Below are 19,146 nucleotides of genomic sequence, written 5' to 3'. Positions count from 1 at the left end.
ATCCGATCAAAGATCCGATTAGTTGTCGTAAATACTTCAAGATGATGCTAGTCTCGCTGATTTTTAAATCTATTAACAAAAAATACAATAAAATAATATTTTAATATCTTTGTGTAATAATACATTATTGATATAAAATTATTATTGTAAATAAAAATAATATTTATTGTTAAGCTGTATATTTTGCATTTAAATAATAATAAATAATAATTTTATAATTTAGATTTGCTATCGTATATTTTTTAAAAATTATTTTGGTCTTTTTTATCAAAAAATTTTTAATCTAAAAACTACAAATCATTTTATAATTTTAAGAAACAAATTGTAGCAGGATAATATATTTTTACATTTGTCTATTAAGAATAATTTTAAATTAATATTTTTCATGTTATTAAAATATTTACTGTAACATTGAGATATTCGTTTTAATTTTTTGTGTAGGATTTAAATTGAACAAATCTGCTATGAGTGAATATTTTAATACTGTTTTAGTTAGTCCTATTGATTTCAAGCAATTATTATATATTTTGTTTCTTTATAATAGAATGTAAGATGTATCCAGCAATATTATATAATTTAAATCAAGAATTATCATCTTTATATGAATATAATTTTAATTACAATCTGATATTTCATTTGTATTTGATATATTATCATGCATATCTTTTCACGTCATTTCTCCATTTTCATCTGCATGAATCATAAGATCTGAAAGAACTTGTCGAATTATTGTGCAGTATTATTTTAATATATACAATCATCACTAAAACACAATAAAACATATACATTGCCTTTTTTAAAAGTTTTAAAATATTTTTAAAATGTTTCTCTTAATCTTTATACATCCATAATCTGTGTAATATATGCCTACTATCAAATTAATTTCTCAATAAGAAATAAATAATGCATAATATATATAAATCACGCATTTTTTTACATTAACATCATTAACTCATTATTACATACTCTATCATAATAATAAAAAAGTAGATAATTGTATAAATAACTTTACTTCCATGTAAGTAAATAAAAATTTTCATTACATAAATTTTCATTACCTTCAAATATAATATCAAATACAATATGTTGACTCAGTTCTTTCACAAACTACTCAGTTATAAAGCGCTTCAGTCTTTTAATAACAAAATTATTTAATGAGATATGGTATGTGTGTTACCACAGCGTCTAACTATTGTGGCAGAGATTATTGGCGATATAAAAAAACAGTAACGTTGCAAAACAGCTGATTTAATCTGAAAAAAATACATTGCATTTGATTATGTCCAATATCAGATATGTATTGTGATTATCTTTTTCGACTATACCAGAGCCACATAACATATTTTCCACCATCTCTACCGGAGAATAATCGCAATAATTACAAGATTATTGGGCGCTAAATATGGAGAACTGTACCACACAAAAATACGCAAATAATGTATACACTAATGTAATCTAATGTAAACAATATTTTTAAAATAATGAGAATTAAATGTTATTAATTTAAATACTTACTTGAGGATTTTATCGCCATACAGCATCGTAAGATTGCAGTAACATTGCAACAACATTTTTCTGCAAGATTGTATCATTGCAGAAACATTTTTCAAAACGGTATAACTTTATATCAAAAATGTTCCTAGAAAATTTTTAAAATATATATCATTTATTTCCTAAAAAATATATATATTTGTTAGGAAATAAATAAACTTAATAACTCATACATTTTTGTGCGAGAGAGACTTTTCTCCTGATCAATGCAACAGTTTAACAAAAAAATTTGTTTTCCTAACGTCTATCATTTTTCAAAGTCTGTCATTTCTCAAAGTCAGCATTCGTTATTTTGTAAAACATTTCTTGTAACTCAAACTTTGATTTTTTTAGTTTTTAAGAGCAATATTCAAGCTTTAATTTGAGCTTTATTTCATCTCAAAATAATTATTTACTGATTTTTTTATTGATTGAAAGATGTTAAAATTTAGTGGCCTGTTTTTTTTGCGTGTGAGTTTATATCCATCAAGTAACTACCAAAGATATCCACTGGATAGTCATACATCTACGAGCTTTGCGCCTAGAGTGGTATCCATCTGGCAGTATATAAGGCCGTGCACGGTCCAGGATTCACGAGTCAGACTCATCGATTAAAAAGTACGTTAACGCGAAGCTATTGTTGCATTCCCGCATCTCTTCCTGCGGATGTATTCGCTACCCGTTGTATTCTTTCAGCGGGAAATATATATATGATGCAAGATCGTCTCCGAATGCGTCATTAAGACATTGTTGATAAACAACGACGATCAGCTGGGAGTCTAGAGTCAACTGTCAAGCTGTGCAGACGCGCGTCTATGCGTGGCTTATTTTGCGAATAATCTATGTTCTTGTTTATATCGTTGTGATTCATTAAATTTTCTTTGTTCCTTTAAAATCTCGTTGTTATATACGAGTGCGCGAGTTCGTTCGCGTCCAATATATCGTTCCGCAGACGCAACGGACTATCCATATCGCACAAACTATTCTTGTTATATTGTTGTTATATATTTCTGCAATATTGCTGCAATGTAACAACAATGCTCTGTGCTGTATGGGTATTAGTCGTATCTTCTCTATCTTTGCGAGGAGCTCCAGAGCTCCAAAAATTAATCACAGACGGTTACAAATTCTATTATTTATATATGTATCATAAAACATTGAATAAATGTCCAGCAAAAATCTAATAAATATCAATATATATGTAATAGATGTATCTATGTAAATATCTACTGATTGTTGTATAGATACCCACTGTGAATATTGGTTTACATATCCTGTAGGTATTTATGAAATTTCGAATTGCGAACATTTGGATATCTATAGCATCTCTAATAGCTGTTTCTTACACATTCGTGGATATCTTTAATGCCCATAAAAAATACCTAGTATCTAATATCAATTATTTTCTTTATATATACTTATTTTCATTAAATTTTGACAAATTTTAAGAGAATTTTCAATAAAAAGAAAAGAAGAATAATGAACGTGGTATTGAGAAATAATTTCTCTTTATAACAATTAAGAAATTAATTTATTCGCACGCTACATACTGATATATCAGCGAATAAATTCGATTTAGTATCTAATGAGATATCATAGATAATTTTAAAATTTCTAAAAAGCTAAACGGATTATTTGACTCAGTCTCATCTTTCTTCCATTCTTGCTTTTTTTAATTGACATCACACATATATTCGATTATGAAATCGATTAGAAATACAAAAAAATTTGAAATTTTTAAGATAAAACAAAGAAAAAATAGAAGAAGATGATTTATAGGAAAGTTCTGAAAATCTAGGAATAAAATTTTCTGAGCACTTTTGCAAAAAAATAGAATTTTTTCAAGCGAAAGGTTTGCGTGTGGAGTGATCATATAATATCTACAGAATTACAATACATTATTTTTTTTGTCGACAATTTTATTTAACTGAAGAAAAGAAATTTATATGACATGCTGTTTATTTATTGAAGTTTACTTTTTTTATTATGTCTAACATATTTAGACGAAAACTTTGGAGGAAGTTAGCAATTACCTAACACTTTAATAATGTACAAAAGGAGCCACAAAAGTAACTTCAAAGGAATCAAAGGAAAAAATAATTTAGTTATTTTGTCGAATAAATTGAATACTTTAAATAATAAATTCGAAACGCCGCATAATGAACCCGAAACCTGTTCTCCTGAAGAGCTGTTGGACTGACTTGAAACAGTCGATATCATTGCGATAGCCATCATTACCATGAATGCAAATGCAAGTTTCATCTGCAAATTTTATAAATTAAAAATTAATTATAAAAACGAAAAGAAATACAAGATAATAATACAAAAAATCAAAAAGTATCAATTATATTATTAAATCTATTTATATTAAATTTAAGTATTAATAAATTTATGTTTATTCTTGGACATATTTATAATAATAGATTGCTTTTAGGAGATGACTCGATAATAAAGAAGTATTAAAACTCAAATTTATCGAATATGACAGATAACGTATTGTTCGTATATTTGACATTGCTTAATTCGATAATATATATGTATTTGCGATATTTTTTTAATATTATATACATATAAATTCTTTGATATGTAGCGTAAAATAACAATTTGAATAGATATAATATATATATATATATATATATATATATATATATACTATATAATTATGTATATATAATTAAAAATTAATTTTTATTCTCTCTATAGAAACGTGAAAAGTATATCTCCTTATGGTTTTAAAACTTTTTTTATTAATGCTTTTTATTAATGCTTTCAGGTTAAAAACATAGAATATGTGGAAGAAACGTATAATATATAAAACAAACGTGTATTATCTCGGAAATAGCTCATAATTATTTCCTTTTCAATATAAAAACGAAACGAATAAGTAACAAAATATTAACGAAATGTGTTTTAATTTGAAAGATTTTGAGCATAAGAATTTAAGAAATATTATTCAACTTATTTACAATAATGAGATGTAATATAAGCTCGCAAATATTTTGGGTATGTGTGCAAATTTTAAAACTTCGATGACTCATATAATAATAATTAATAATTCGTGTTTTGTAATTTAAATATATTATTTAAATATCTTAAATAATATCTGAAAATAATAGATTCTAATTTTATTAAAAATTTTAATTTTTTCTCTTTCCCTCTTGTTATTCTTTTTTAAAAATTATTTTATATATAATTCTAAAAATTCGATCCATTTTTTTCTTGATTAATTTATCTATCTAATATCATCAATCCAATTTAATTGTGCATTGAAATAAATCTTTACTTGTTTTTGTTTCACTAATATTGATAAAAACAATCAGGGTGTAATAAATTTTGGATCAAAATTTACGTGTTATCTAATCTACTTATTTTAATTTCAATCATTGCTTTGGATATCAAATTTAAAAAAAAAATTCTTTCATTAAATAAATTGTTTCGAAAATAGTAATATTTAGTTATTACATAGTTCTTGTAAAACATTTAGCAAATTAATAAAGCATATATGCTGAAACACTACGTAACTGTGCGCGCGTCGCTCATGATTTATGTGTAAATCTAAAGGGTTTATTCGTTAACGATGCTCTCATTAAAAAATCAATATTCAGGCGGAATTTTGCCAAAGGAAAAAGTTGTTTCTTTTGTCACAAACTATTACGTTATACATTCCGTAATTGCGAATTCTGATACACTCTGTATATTAAAATATATACATATATTTTTACATATATATATATATATATATATATATATATGTGTGTAAAAAAGAGATACATTTAAAGAATAAGATATTTTAATAGATAGTTTATTGTATTGTGATAGATATTTTGTGATTCGTTATTTTTATGATTTGGAGTACCTTTGTTCTTATTTTCTATATTCTTTTTAAAGAGAATTATTTATATTAGAATTAGTTTATTGAAAATAAATGATTATTTTGTTTAAAAAAGTGCATATTTAAATTAAAATCATGTAATAGAATTTAACGTATATAATTTATATATTTGATACTCACTTTTAATCCTTCTTCGAGAAACTTGTAACGCAAATTTCAAGGTAAATTGCAATAAAAAATTGCACGTTAAATTTTGCTATACAATGACGTACCAATATTCAGTTCTGTATTTATAAAGAAGTCAAATAATTATATAAAATTGCATATGTTATTAAATTCTTTTTCAACAAACTAATTTTCAAATAATTGCAACTTTTACAATAGATTATCTGCAAATAATGCATTTTTATGTTTGTGCAATTAAATTTTAAAATATCATTTATGATATCTCATTATGAGTTTTGAAAATAATTTTAAATTCTTGAAAAACAATATATAGAGAGGGATATTTTTTTATTCGTAATTGTTTAATTCAAAATAATATGAAAAGCATATAAGAATTGTATCAATATAATTATTATATAATTTAACATATATAATAGAAAAGAATTATAAGATATACATATGTATATATATTGTGAGATATAGAATTCTATGAAATACGTACACATTGCATTTATATGCGTTAATGATTTAAGCAATAATTCTTAAAAAATGTTGAATAAATAATCTTTTGAGAAATATGAAGATTAAGAGAGAAATTTGTATAATATAGTTACTTAATATATATGTATATTATATCATTATACTATTTTTTAATAACTTATACAAATAATTTAAAATATCTAAATCATTTTTGATTAATTACAAGCACAGCTTTTACTGAAAACACAGATATAATACAATTAATAGCGACACAATTATGAACATTAATATCAAATAATAACAACATTTAATGGTAAGAATATTGTCTAATAATAATAATAGTAATAATAATGCTCAATAACAATTATTATTATCATAATAATCACAATGACGTTTACAATGACCATGAAAGTATCAAACATGACTAACATATAATGGAGCCAATACTTATCGTACGATAAATGATAAAATTGAAACGCTTTACTGGCACGTTATAAATTTTTTTCTTTCTTACTTCCATATTATATAAAAAAAAAGTTATATTCAATGCGATATTAAACTATACATAATACATAAATAACTAAAATGTAAATAATATTATCTGTAACTATCAAATATCTAATTTTAAACAACATAAAAATAATTTTGTATAAATTAAAATTATAATATAAATATAAAAAAACGTCGGAATATTTTATACAGAATATTTCACAATATTTATTACATCGTTTTTAATATTCATTTAATTTAATTTCGTTTTTAATATTCATTTTATTCGAAGAATTTAAGAGCAAAATTTACGTAAATTAGGCATTATTGTAATTACTGACTTTACAATATAAGTCTAAAATTTTACAGTTTAAATCTCTTACTTTTAACTTTCATATACTTATATGCTTGTATACTTTTATACTTATATGTTTATTAATTAACTTTTATATACTTATATGTTTATATACTTATATATTTCACAAATATCTGTCGAATATATATTTTGCTGGTTCTCTTATCCCTTCTGATTTTGATGAATTTTTGTTATATGATTGTTATATGATTTAATTGATTTTGATTCTTAATTGACTGACTTGAAACCATTACGATAACCTTCATCATGGAGCAACAATATTTAATCTGGGAATTTTATAAATAAAAAAATTTTAATAACGAAGAAATGTAAAATAATGACATATAAGTTTAAAAATATCAGTTTTATTATTATATCTATTAATATTAAATCCAAATATTGTTAAATCCATGTTTTGCATTTTATCTCTATATTACAATATAATAAATAAATACAATATGATATTATGCATATATAGAGAGAGCCATTTCCGATCTCAATATCAATTTTCACATATGTTATCAATTTCAATACTTTGAATAATGTTATAAAAGTTTTAGCCCGCACTAGTTGTTTATTAAGTTTTCAACAAAAAGAGTTAATGAATAGAACATAATTTTACGTCTTACAACGGTTATATAACATAATCTAAACCGAATTTTAACTTTAAATCTGAAATAGGCCTGAGTCTCACCGTAAGGAACAGAAATAGCAAAACTTACTATGTTCACGCATGTACTTTGTAAGATAAAACAAAATTCTCAAAGATAAATCAAATTTCTCAAGATAAATCAAAATTCCAAAAGTTTTGGATTGATTTATTTTTACCTTTTGCATGCGTATGATGGAATTTATAAAATCATTTGTCTTTTTAATTATTTCGTTCCTTCACAATATGTCCCGTCTACAGGAACATTTCTAGTCAGCTTGCCAATAAAGTCTCTTTGATGGTATTAGCAATTTTTTTTCCCACCAGAGATACTCTGTTTAATGAGCATGCAGTATAGCATGTCGTCGTAGTTCCTGCGTAAATAGTTTGTCTCTGCAATTAAAACAATATTTACTTTATACTAATATATTTTATATATTATTTATAGCATTATTTTATATGTTATAGTGTCATTTTATATTATGTATACACTATTATTATTTTATACAGGGTGTTCATTTTAAAATTTTCTATCCATTTATTTCATAATTGAATATTTTTTGCAAAGTGTCAAAAAATGTCAGTTTTGTTTTCGAGGAGGACATTAAATGTAACGAAATTTTTTTCATCCCATCGTCAATATTTTTCGAGAAATCGCATTTGAAAGTTTTAAGTGGCAAAAAAGTTTTACATACAAAGATACAATTTGTAACAGAATTTATTTATTTGTCATTTATTATAACAAATGTCAAAATGTTCGCCATTGTTTCCTAAACAATAATATAAACGAAATAATTAAACGAATCCTTCGGATTTTCAACAGCTTGTAAATAAAATTTCGACAACAAACGCTTCTCGCTCTGGTTCTCTTTTTTCCATGACATGGAACAATCGTTCGTAAGACATTTTCTCGCATTTCGAGGCATTAATATTCCCTAAAATACGAAAACCGCACAAAAATTCGCAAATATTCGAGGCGCAAACATAAAGTCATTACTCCCTCGCAAAGGGAGAACGCAGATCTTGAAAAATCTTACGATTAAATCTTTCGTTCTAACGAATGGCTAAGAAAACGCACGTACATACAATATATCGAATATTGAACACAATAAAATAATCACCAAATTTTAATTCTGCTTTTCAATTTTGCTGATTATATTCTCTTAACAGTTTTTTGAATTTTTAAAATTAAATTTATTTTCAAACAAAATTAGTACTAAAATCCATAAGGTTGATTTTTTCAACTGTTAACAATCGATAATTATATACAAACATAAGATTATTAAAAGAAAAACGAAGAATTGCATTCATTTAATTTTAATCTTCAAAATATTATTATAAAATATTTTTAAATTTGTTTATAAAATACAAAAATAAAAGCATTTTATAATTTATTCAACAACTTATTTACATTACTGAATTTATATTTAACAATTATAACAGTGCAAAAGTAACATCTTATGAAATAAAATCTTTTTTACTTAACTTTTCTACCTTTTACATAAACTGATACTATATTATGATCATTCCCCGAATATATAAATCTTTGAAGATTTTCCTCGAGTGTGTAATCTGTGAAGTTGTCTAACAAGCTGTTTTCTGCGTTCGAATCTATGACGAGAGCATCAAATTCTTTGCCTGGCATGAAATTACCGACTTTGTCCTCAATCGAAAGCGCTAAACACAATCAAAATATACACTTAATTAGATTGAAAGTTATAGTTATAGTACATATTATTATATATAAAAAGACATATTTTGCAAGTTAATTATCGTTTCTAATGTACAATACTTGAACTTTACCTTTAGCACTTCCTAATGTTGCCATAGTGAAGACATCTTTGTAATCAAGTGGCACATAATCTCCCGTTGAAGAAAAAGATACAGCATTTGATACATGTAAAACCGATCTTATTTCATCCAAGATGTTATAACTTGATCCACCGGAAACATCTGAGAGAAGACATATTCATTATTAACGTAATAATGAACATTATATCGATTAGTTATTGCATTGAATTTTATCTAAAAAATGTCATTATTAATATAAAATTTTTGCAAGGTAAAATATTTGCAGTACCTGTTCCAATGCCAACATTGACATTATTAGCTTTTAGTCTCCGCACGTCGCAAAGACCGCTTTTCAGATTTAAATTCGAAGTTGGACAGTGAATTATAGCTGTTCCTGTTTTTGCAAGTGTGCTAAGTTCACTATCTTCAAGGTAGACTCCGTGTGCTAATATTGTCTGTAAAAATAATATTAAATATATATTATAAACATACATTTAATTGAAACATCTCCATTATGTATGAGAATAATATGTATAATATTGATTTTTTCACAAATAATATGTATAATATTGATTTTTTCCTATTTAATAGATTGACAAAACAAAATTAAGTCTTACCTTGTTGGTAAGAAGACCAGCGGTTTCGTAAACATCTGTGTATGTCGCTAATCCGAATTTTTCTTTCACGGCTTTTATCTCATCTTTATTTTCAGAAACGTGACTCTACAGAAAATAAAAAACATGTAAAATTGACACTAACATGATAAAGATTATTGAGTACATTATGATACCTGTATGTGTAAATCTTTTTCTTTAGCAATCTCTGCCAACTGTTTCATTAAATCCAAGTCACAGCTCAATGCAAATCTTGGTGTAATAATCGGTTTTACAAGGGGATCCTACAAAAAGATTTGAGTAATATAATATATATATATTTTCAGTTTATGTGATTATATTATTAATACAAAATTTTCTATTTATATATAACTAGACAATTATTATCTCATCACAATATGCAGAAAATGAAATATAAATTTGCATTTACTGCTATTTTGTCGATAGCTTCTATAAAGGCCTTAGTAGTCTCGATTGATTTTTCCGTGGTTTCGTAATATCCATCATCCCGTGGGTCATTCATGTTTACTTTTCCGATGAAAGCCCGTTGACCAAACTGTGAACATTTTTGCCCGAGAATTGCAGATGCCTCGGTATACAGAGATGCAAAATAACATGCTGTTGTTGTTCCAGTTTGTATAGTTCGTTTCTGTAATAACAATTAAAATAATAATGAAAAGATAAGAATATTTTACATAAAATATAATTATTATTATTTTATAATAATATACTTTATATATTATTTATAGCATTATTTTACATATCACAATATTATTTTATATTATTTATACACTATTATTTATAGATTATTATATATTATTATATATTATGGTTTTTATATTATTATATATTATTTATAGAATTATTTTAAATTATTATGTAAGTATTGCTCCTAGATAATATTATGTTTTAAGATTTGTTTCATTATACATACCACAACAACTTCAAACACTTTTTCTGCAAGTTCTTGACTAGTATATTGCCTCTCCAATGGAAAAGTATAGGTTTCCAGCCAATCTAAGAGAGTTTTATCGTAGCCCAATCCAAGATTCGGAAACTGCACCGCGTGTATATGGCAATCGATAAATCCAGGTATTATAAATTGTCCTGGTGATAAATTATTAACTTCATCTGCGTGAAAAGCATCTATCTTCTGTTGATCTGGATTTTCCGTAACATCAACAATCTGGATATTGTATAATAGAGATATTGATTAATAAAGATATTGTTATATATATATATATATATATATATATATATATATTGTTTTATATTTTATTTATATTAGATAAGTTACTAATAAAATAAAATAAAAAAATAGTAAAAGTAATTTATGAAATATATTAAATACCTGGCCATCCTCGACAAGTATCGTAACACTCTCCTTAAAAATCACTTCTCCATTTTCATCTGCATGAATCATAGAACCAGTAAAAACTTGTCGAACCATTGTGCGTAGTATTTTTTAGGTATATACAATCACCACTGAAACAATACAATAAAACATATACATTGTCATCTGCGAAAGCTTTAAAATTTTTGAAAATGTTTCTCTTTGTATCGATAATCTTTCTAATATGACTACGGTAAAATTAATTTTTAATAAGAAAATTATAAATAACGCATTTCTTCTTATATTATCATTATGTACTCTAAACTTCTCAAAATAACAGAAAAAAGATAATTGTGCAAATAATTTTAATTCTATATAAAAGGACGTACATATATATGTGTAATTTAGATACAAGTAAAAATTTCCAATATCTTCATGTATATAATATTAAATATAATGACTTCTTTCACAAACAACACAGTTATAAGATGCTTTAATTTTTTAATAACGAATTTATTAACGAGATATTTATAATATGGACGTTATCGTAGAATGTGATTACTGCGGTAGAGATTATTGGCGATATGGATAACGTTACAAAACAGCTGATTTGATCTGGGAAAACCATATTGCATTTGATTATATCCAGTATCCAGTATCTAATACATGCATTTTGATTATGTAGCTTTTTCGACCTTTTACAACCTTTTGCAACACGACATTACAGCGGCGTACGACACATCTTCGGCGCAATTCACGATCTCCATCCGAAAGATAATCGTGACAATTACAAGATTATTGAACGATAGGAATCGCACCACAGAAAAATATGCAAATAATGTAGACACTGATTAAAGATAGAGGCAGAGAAACGAGTTCGATGGGAATTGAAATGAAAATTAGCTTGGTATTTAATGATAGAAGATATAAAAAAAAAGCGCGTGTCTATTCTTTATTTTCTCAACAGCAAGAATATTTTTAAAAGAATATATGTATCCTAAAAATAACTAAACTCAATCGCTAACATAATAACAAGCATGCAATTTTGTTTGTAAAAGATATTCAATCTTATAGTAATTATGATTATTAATTTTATATCTTATTAAACTTATTAATAAAATTATAAAAAGGAAAACGAAGAATTAGTGTATTTATTTAATTTTAATCTTCAAAATTATTTAATCATTACAAAATATTAATTATAAGTAATTGTTTGTTTAATATACAAAAATAGAGACATTATTTTATTATAATTTATTCAACAGCTTATTTTCGTTATATATAACTTACTTCATAGGTTGACAAAGCAAAATTAAATCTTACCTTGTTGGAAGAAGACCAGCAGTTGTGTATGTCAGTTCTCCGAATTTTTCTTTCATTGCTTTTATGTCGCTTTTTTTAGTTTCGGCGATGAGACTCTACAGAGAATAAAAAACAAGTTGAATTGATATTAATTTGTGATGAATATTACATAAGTATACCTGTGTATATGTTAATCATTGGGCGAAGCGTGGCATAATAGACAGCGCCCTAGTCTGCAAAGCTAAAGGTCTCGTGTTCGAAAGAACCGAAAAATTATATCTCGTTCGCTCCTCTCTCGGGAGGCAATGGCACCGAGAATTTCTTGTCAAGAAAGAGAGAGAATGATGATGTAAATCATTTTCTCTAGCAATCTTTGCTAGTTGTTAATTCTATCAACTTTTCCTCAAGTCACCTTTGAACAACACTTGAATAATACAATTTTTCCCGACTCAAATCTTAGCTGATATGAAATCCAAAGACTTTTAATATGTACGCGTATGATTTTTTTCTAAAGTAGCAATTATTGAAATGTAATACGGAAATGAACACAGCTCAAGCTGTATCTCAAGACAAATTTCCTCTGATTGTATCTTTATTGAATTCATATTCTAAATGATTACGTAATAATATAAGTAAAATATAATTATTATTTTATAATAATATACTTTATATATTATGTATTATGTATAGCATTATTTTACATATTACAATATTATATATATTATTTTATTATTTATACACTATTATTTATATATTATTTAGGATTATTTAATTTTAATTTTAATTTTTTATTTTAGTATTATTTAAAATTACTATATAAGTATTGCTCTTAGATAATATTATATTTTAAGATTTGTTTTATATACCACAACTACTTCAAACACTTTTTCTGCAAATTCTTGATCAATATACTGCCTCTCCAATAGAAGAATATAAGTTTCCAGTCAATCTAAGAGAGTTTTATCATAGCCCAATCCAAGATTCGGAATTTACATTACGTGTGTATGTCAATCTATAAACCCGGGTATTATAAATTCTTCTAGTAATAAATCATTAATGACGTGTGCGTGAAAATCATCTATCTTTTGTTGATCAGTTTTTGGATTTTCCATAATATCAATAATCTTGATATTTTTAATATTATATTTTTATATATTTTTATTATTGTACAATGCAGATATAAAAATATAATAAAATATAATATAATATAATATAATATTAGATGAATTACTAGTAAAACTAAAATTATTAAAATAATATTAATAAAACTAACTAATAAAAATAGTAAAAGTAATATATGGAATATATTAAATATCTTGCTATCCTCGATAAGTATTGAAACCCACTCCTTTGAATCTATGCGACATTCGTAGCAGGATTTAAAAAGATGCCGCCAAAAGATCGTGATACAATGATGTCGATAACTGTCTACCCGATATAACATATAGAAAATCGAGTGGAAGAAATCGCGAAATATTGAAGAGCTATATAACGTGTACACAGAGAAAAATATCATTCTGCCAAGAAAAGCGATTACTCAGTTTATTTCTCTTTTTTTAAATAATAGTTTTCTTCAACAAAGAATATATTCTTGATAATAGTTTTAAAATATGTTCAACATAAGTGTTAGAAAATTTCATTATCATGTACTCAGAAAAAGAATTTATTTTCTCTTCAAGAACATTGTAAAGTTGTATCAAAGAAAAATCAAACTTACTTTACGCCAATTCTATGTAGTGAACAAATCAAATTTTAATTGAATATTCTTGATTAAAATACTGCACTTACTAAAATTCAGAATATATTTAATTAAATTTAATGCTTGTGATGAACTTATGATATATTTGCGGATATACAAACTTATGATGTACTTAAAATAAATAAAATTTACTAGAATACAGTATACATTTTTCTCTGAGTATGATTGAGAGCTATATAATTGCGCGAGATCAGTAATAATAACTAACGCGAGTTTTCACGCGAATATAAATATAAAAAGAAATATGACAAACAGTATTATTTTGTTATAATGTATGTAAAAGGACAAAAAGTTTCTCAAATAAGTACTTACTTCTATTTCTTATAAAGTCACAGAAGAAGATTCTGATCGTAATTCTTATTCAAAAACGTTACGTTCGATGTTTCCAAAAAAGACGAGTATCTTTTCTTTATTTTGTTAAGAGTAAATATATTTTTAAAAGAATATTATAAAAATTTTAAGAAAATTGAACTCGATTGCTAACATAATAAGGAACATGCAACTTCAACTGTAAAAGATATTCAATATATTAAGGTGATTATTATAAGATATTTATTAATAAAATTATTAAAAGAAAAATAAAGAATGAATGCATTCATTTAATTTCAATTTTTAAAATATTGTTACAGAATATTTATAAATTTGTTTATAAAATACAACAATAGGATCATTTTATAATTTATTCAACAGCTTATTTACATTACTGAATTAACGTTTAATGGTAACAGTACAAAAGTAACATCTTATAAAATAAGATATCTTTTACTTAACTTTTCTACCTTTTACATAAACAGACACTATATTATGATCATTCCCCGAATATATAAATCTTTGGAGATTTTCCTCGAGTGTGTAATCTGTAAAGTTATCCAACAAACTGTTTTCTGCGTTCAAATCTATGACAAGAGCATCAAATTCTTTGCCTGGCATGAAATTACCGACTTTGTCCTCAATCGAAAGCGCTAAACACAGTCAATATACAATTAGTTAGATTGAAAATTATAGTATTGTTATATAAAAAGACATATTTTACACAATAATTATCGTTTCTAATATATGTAATACTCGAACCTTACCTTTAGCACCTCCTAATGTTGCCATAAAGAAGGCATCTTTGTAATCAAATGGTACATTATCATGTCCCATTAGAGATAGAGAAGTTGATACCTGCAAAACCGATTCCATTTCATTCAAGATGCTGTAAGTTGATCCAGCAGACACATCTAAGAAGAGATACATTCATTATTAATGTAATAATGAACATTATGTCGATTAGTTGTTACATTGAATTTTACATAAAAAGAGTCATTATTAATATAAAATCTTGCAAGGTAAAATATTTGCAGTACCTGTTCCAAGGCCAACGTTGATATTATTAGCTTTCAATCTCCGCACATCGCAAAGACCGCTTTTCAAATTTATATTCGAAGACGGACAGTGAATTATACCTGTTCCTCGTTTCGCAAGCGTGTTAAGTTCATTATCCTCAAAGAAGATTCCGTGTGCTAATATTGTCTGTAAAAAAATATTAAATGTATATTATAAATATATTTAATTGGAACACCTCTATTATGTATAAGAATAATATGTATAATATCGATTCGTTCACGATCTATTTAAGGTTACTAGGTTCTTCATAGGTATCTAAGGTTATTCATAGGTTGACAAAACAAAATTAAGTCTTACCTTGTTGGTAAGAAGACCAGCGGAATCATAAACTGCAGTGCATGTGTCTCCAAATTCTTTTTTTACTCTTTCTACCTCATCTTTAGTTTCATTAATGTGACTCTACAAAATGAAAAACAAGTTGAATTTATACTAATATATTTATAATAATATGTGATGAATATTAGACAAGTGTAATATACCTGTATATGTAAATCCTTTTCTTTAGCAATCTTTGCCAGCTCTTGCATTAATTCCATGTCGCACTTCAATGCCTGACATGGCGTAATAATTGGTCTTACAAGAGGATTCTAAAGAAAGATTTGAGTAATATGACATATTTTTTGTTTGCATGATTATGTTTTAATGTAAAATTTTTTATCTATACGTATATATAACTAAGAAACTAATATCTCATCATAATGTGCAGGAAATAAGATATAAATTTGCATTTACTCCTATTTCTTCGACAGCTTTTATGAAGGTCTTAGTAGTCTCGATTGATTTTTCCGTGCTTTCGTAATATCCATCATCTCGTGGAGTGTTTATGTTTACTTTTCCAACGAAGGCTCGTTGACCAAACTGTGAACACTTCTTTGCGAGAATCACCGATGCCTCGGTATACAGACCTGCAAAATAACATGCTGTTGTTGTTCCAGTTTGTATACATCGTCTCTGCAATAACAATTAAAATAATAATGAAAAGATAAGAATCTTTTAGGTCAAATATAATTATTATTTTATAATAATGTGCTTTATATATTAATTATAACATTATTCTGTTTATAGTATTACTTTAAATTACTATATCAGTATTGCTTTTAAATAATATTATGTTTCAAGATTTGTTTTACATACCACAACTATATCAAACACTTTTTCTGCAAATCGTTGATCAATATACTGCTTCTCCAATGGAAAAGTAGAGGCTTCCAGCCAGTCGAAGAGAGTTTTACCTAAACCCAATCCAATATTCGGAAATTGCACTGCGTGTATATGGCCATCGATAAATCCAGGAATTATAAATTGTCCTGGTGATAAATTATTAACTTCATCTGCGTGAAAATCATCTATCTTCTGTTGATTTGAATTTTCCGTAACATCAACAATCTGGATATTGTATAATACAAATATTAATAAAGGTATTGTTATATATATTGTTTTATATTTTATTTATATTAGATAAGCTACTAATAAAATAAAAAAATAATAATTTAAATAAAAGTAATTTATGGAATATATTAAATACCTGGCCATCCTCGACAAATATCGTAACACTCTCTTTAAAAACCACTTCTTCATTTTGATCTGCATGAATCACAGAACCAGTAAAAACTTGTCGAACCATTGTGCGCAATATTTTTTAAATATATCAATCACCACTGAAACAATACAATAAAACATGTACATTGTTAGCTGCGAAAGTTTTAAAATTTCTTTAAATGTTTCTCTTTGTATCTATAATCTTTTTAATATTACTACGGTAAAATTAATTTTTCAAAAAGAAAATTATAAATAATGCATTTCTTCTTATATTATTATTATGTACTTATCATTGTGTACTCTAAATTTCTCAAAATAACAAAAAAAAGATAGATATGCAAATAATTTTAATTCTATATAAAAGAACGTACATATATATGTGTAATTTAGATACAAGTAAAAATTTCCAATATTTTCATATAATATTAAATACAATATATAATAATAAATATTATATTATATTATATTATATTATTATATTATATTATTATATAATATTATGTTAATATTAAATATATAATATTAAATACAATATGACTTCTTTCACAAACAACTCAGTTATAAAGTGCTTTAATCTTTTAATAATGTATTTATTAACGAGATATTTATAATATGTACGTTATCGTAGCATGTGATTACTGCAGCAGAGATGATTGGCGATATGGAAAATGATAACGTTGCAAAACAGCTGATTTGATCTGGAAAAACCATATTGCATTTGATTATATCCAGTATCTGATACATGTATTGTAATTATGTATCTTTTTCGACCTTTTACGACACATCTCCGAAAGATAATCGTGACAATTACAAGATTATTGAACGATAGGAATCGCGCCACATAAAAAGATGCAAATAATGTAGACACTAATTAAAGATAGAGTCAGAGAAACGAGTTCGATGGGAATTGAGATGGAAATTAACTCGGTATTTAATGATAGAAGATATATAAAAAAAGCGCGTATCTATTCTTTATTTTCTCAACAGCAAGAATATTTCTAAAAGAATATATGTATCTTAAAAAGTAGCTAAACTCGATCGCTAACATAACAATAAGCATGCAATTTTGTTTGCAAAAGATATTCAATATCTTATATTAATTAAGATGATTATTAATTTTATATCTTATTATACTCATTAATAAAATTATAAAGAGGAAAACGAAGAATTAATGTATTTATTTAATTTTAATCTTCAAAATTATTTAATCATTACAAAATATTAATTTATAAATTTATTTATAACATACAGAAATAGAGACATTATTTTATTATAATTCATTCAACAGTTTATTTCCGTTATATATAACTTACTTCATAAGTGACAAAGCAAAATTAAATTTTACCTTGTTGGTAAGAAGACCAGCAGTTAACATCTGTGTATGTCAGTTCTCCGAATTCTTCTTTCATTGCTTTTATGTCGCTTTTTTTAGTTTCGGCGATGAGACAGAGACTCTATAGAGAATAAAAAACAAGTTAAATTGATACTAATTTGTGATGAATATTACATAAGTATACCTGCGTATATGTAAATCATTGGGCAAAGCGTGGCACAGTAGACGACGCCTTAGTCTTACAAAGTTAAAGGTCTCGTATTCGATAGAACCGAAAAATTGTATCTTATTCGTTCCTCTGTCGAGAAGCAATGGCAAACCACCGAGAATTTCTTGTCAAGAAAGAGAGAGAATGATGATATAAATCATTTTCTCTATCAATCTTCGCTAGTTGTTGCATCAGTTTCATATCGTAAGTCCATATCTTGGAGTAATAATCGGTCTTATTAAGGGTTCGACAAGTCCCACGGTTCTACAAAATGTTTTAAATAATATGACATATTTTTTTTTATGTAATTATATAAATGTTATATTAATGTAAAATTTTATATATATATATAACTAGAAAATTATTATAGTATTACAG

At 25.5% G+C, this 19,146-nt stretch overlaps 2 protein-coding genes across 2 annotated transcripts; both read right to left on the bottom strand.

Annotated features, from left to right (window-relative positions):
- Positions 1-8,946: 8,946 nt before the first annotated feature.
- Positions 8,947-11,721, bottom strand: LOC105254657 (guanine deaminase). Its single transcript, XM_025413341.1, has 9 exons — positions 11,628-11,721; positions 11,257-11,390; positions 10,840-11,091; positions 10,336-10,554; positions 10,082-10,189; positions 9,909-10,013; positions 9,581-9,746; positions 9,304-9,453; positions 8,947-9,177 (listed from the first exon to the last, which is right to left on the bottom strand). Exons 2-9 carry the CDS (start codon positions 11,353-11,355, stop codon positions 8,978-8,980), a joined length of 1,299 nt encoding a protein of 432 aa, XP_025269126.1. The 5' UTR covers positions 11,356-11,390; positions 11,628-11,721; the 3' UTR covers positions 8,947-8,977.
- A 3,242-nt stretch (positions 11,722-14,963) lies between these two features.
- Positions 14,964-17,617, bottom strand: LOC109609707 (guanine deaminase-like). Its single transcript, XM_025413355.1, has 9 exons — positions 17,599-17,617; positions 17,214-17,346; positions 16,823-17,074; positions 16,421-16,639; positions 16,168-16,275; positions 15,986-16,087; positions 15,649-15,814; positions 15,376-15,522; positions 14,964-15,261 (listed from the first exon to the last, which is right to left on the bottom strand). Exons 2-9 carry the CDS (start codon positions 17,310-17,312, stop codon positions 15,062-15,064), a joined length of 1,293 nt encoding a protein of 430 aa, XP_025269140.1. The 5' UTR covers positions 17,313-17,346; positions 17,599-17,617; the 3' UTR covers positions 14,964-15,061.
- Between the last annotated feature and the right edge of the window lie 1,529 nt (positions 17,618-19,146).

Source organism: Camponotus floridanus, unplaced genomic scaffold (genome assembly GCF_003227725.1).
Source record: "Camponotus floridanus strain SB8 unplaced genomic scaffold, Cflo_v7.5 scaffold11, whole genome shotgun sequence".
In the NCBI taxonomy this organism is placed as follows: Eukaryota; Metazoa; Arthropoda; class Insecta; order Hymenoptera; family Formicidae; genus Camponotus; species Camponotus floridanus.
Note: the sequence above shows the minus strand (reverse complement) of the source record. Positions and strands in the feature narration are given on the sequence as shown.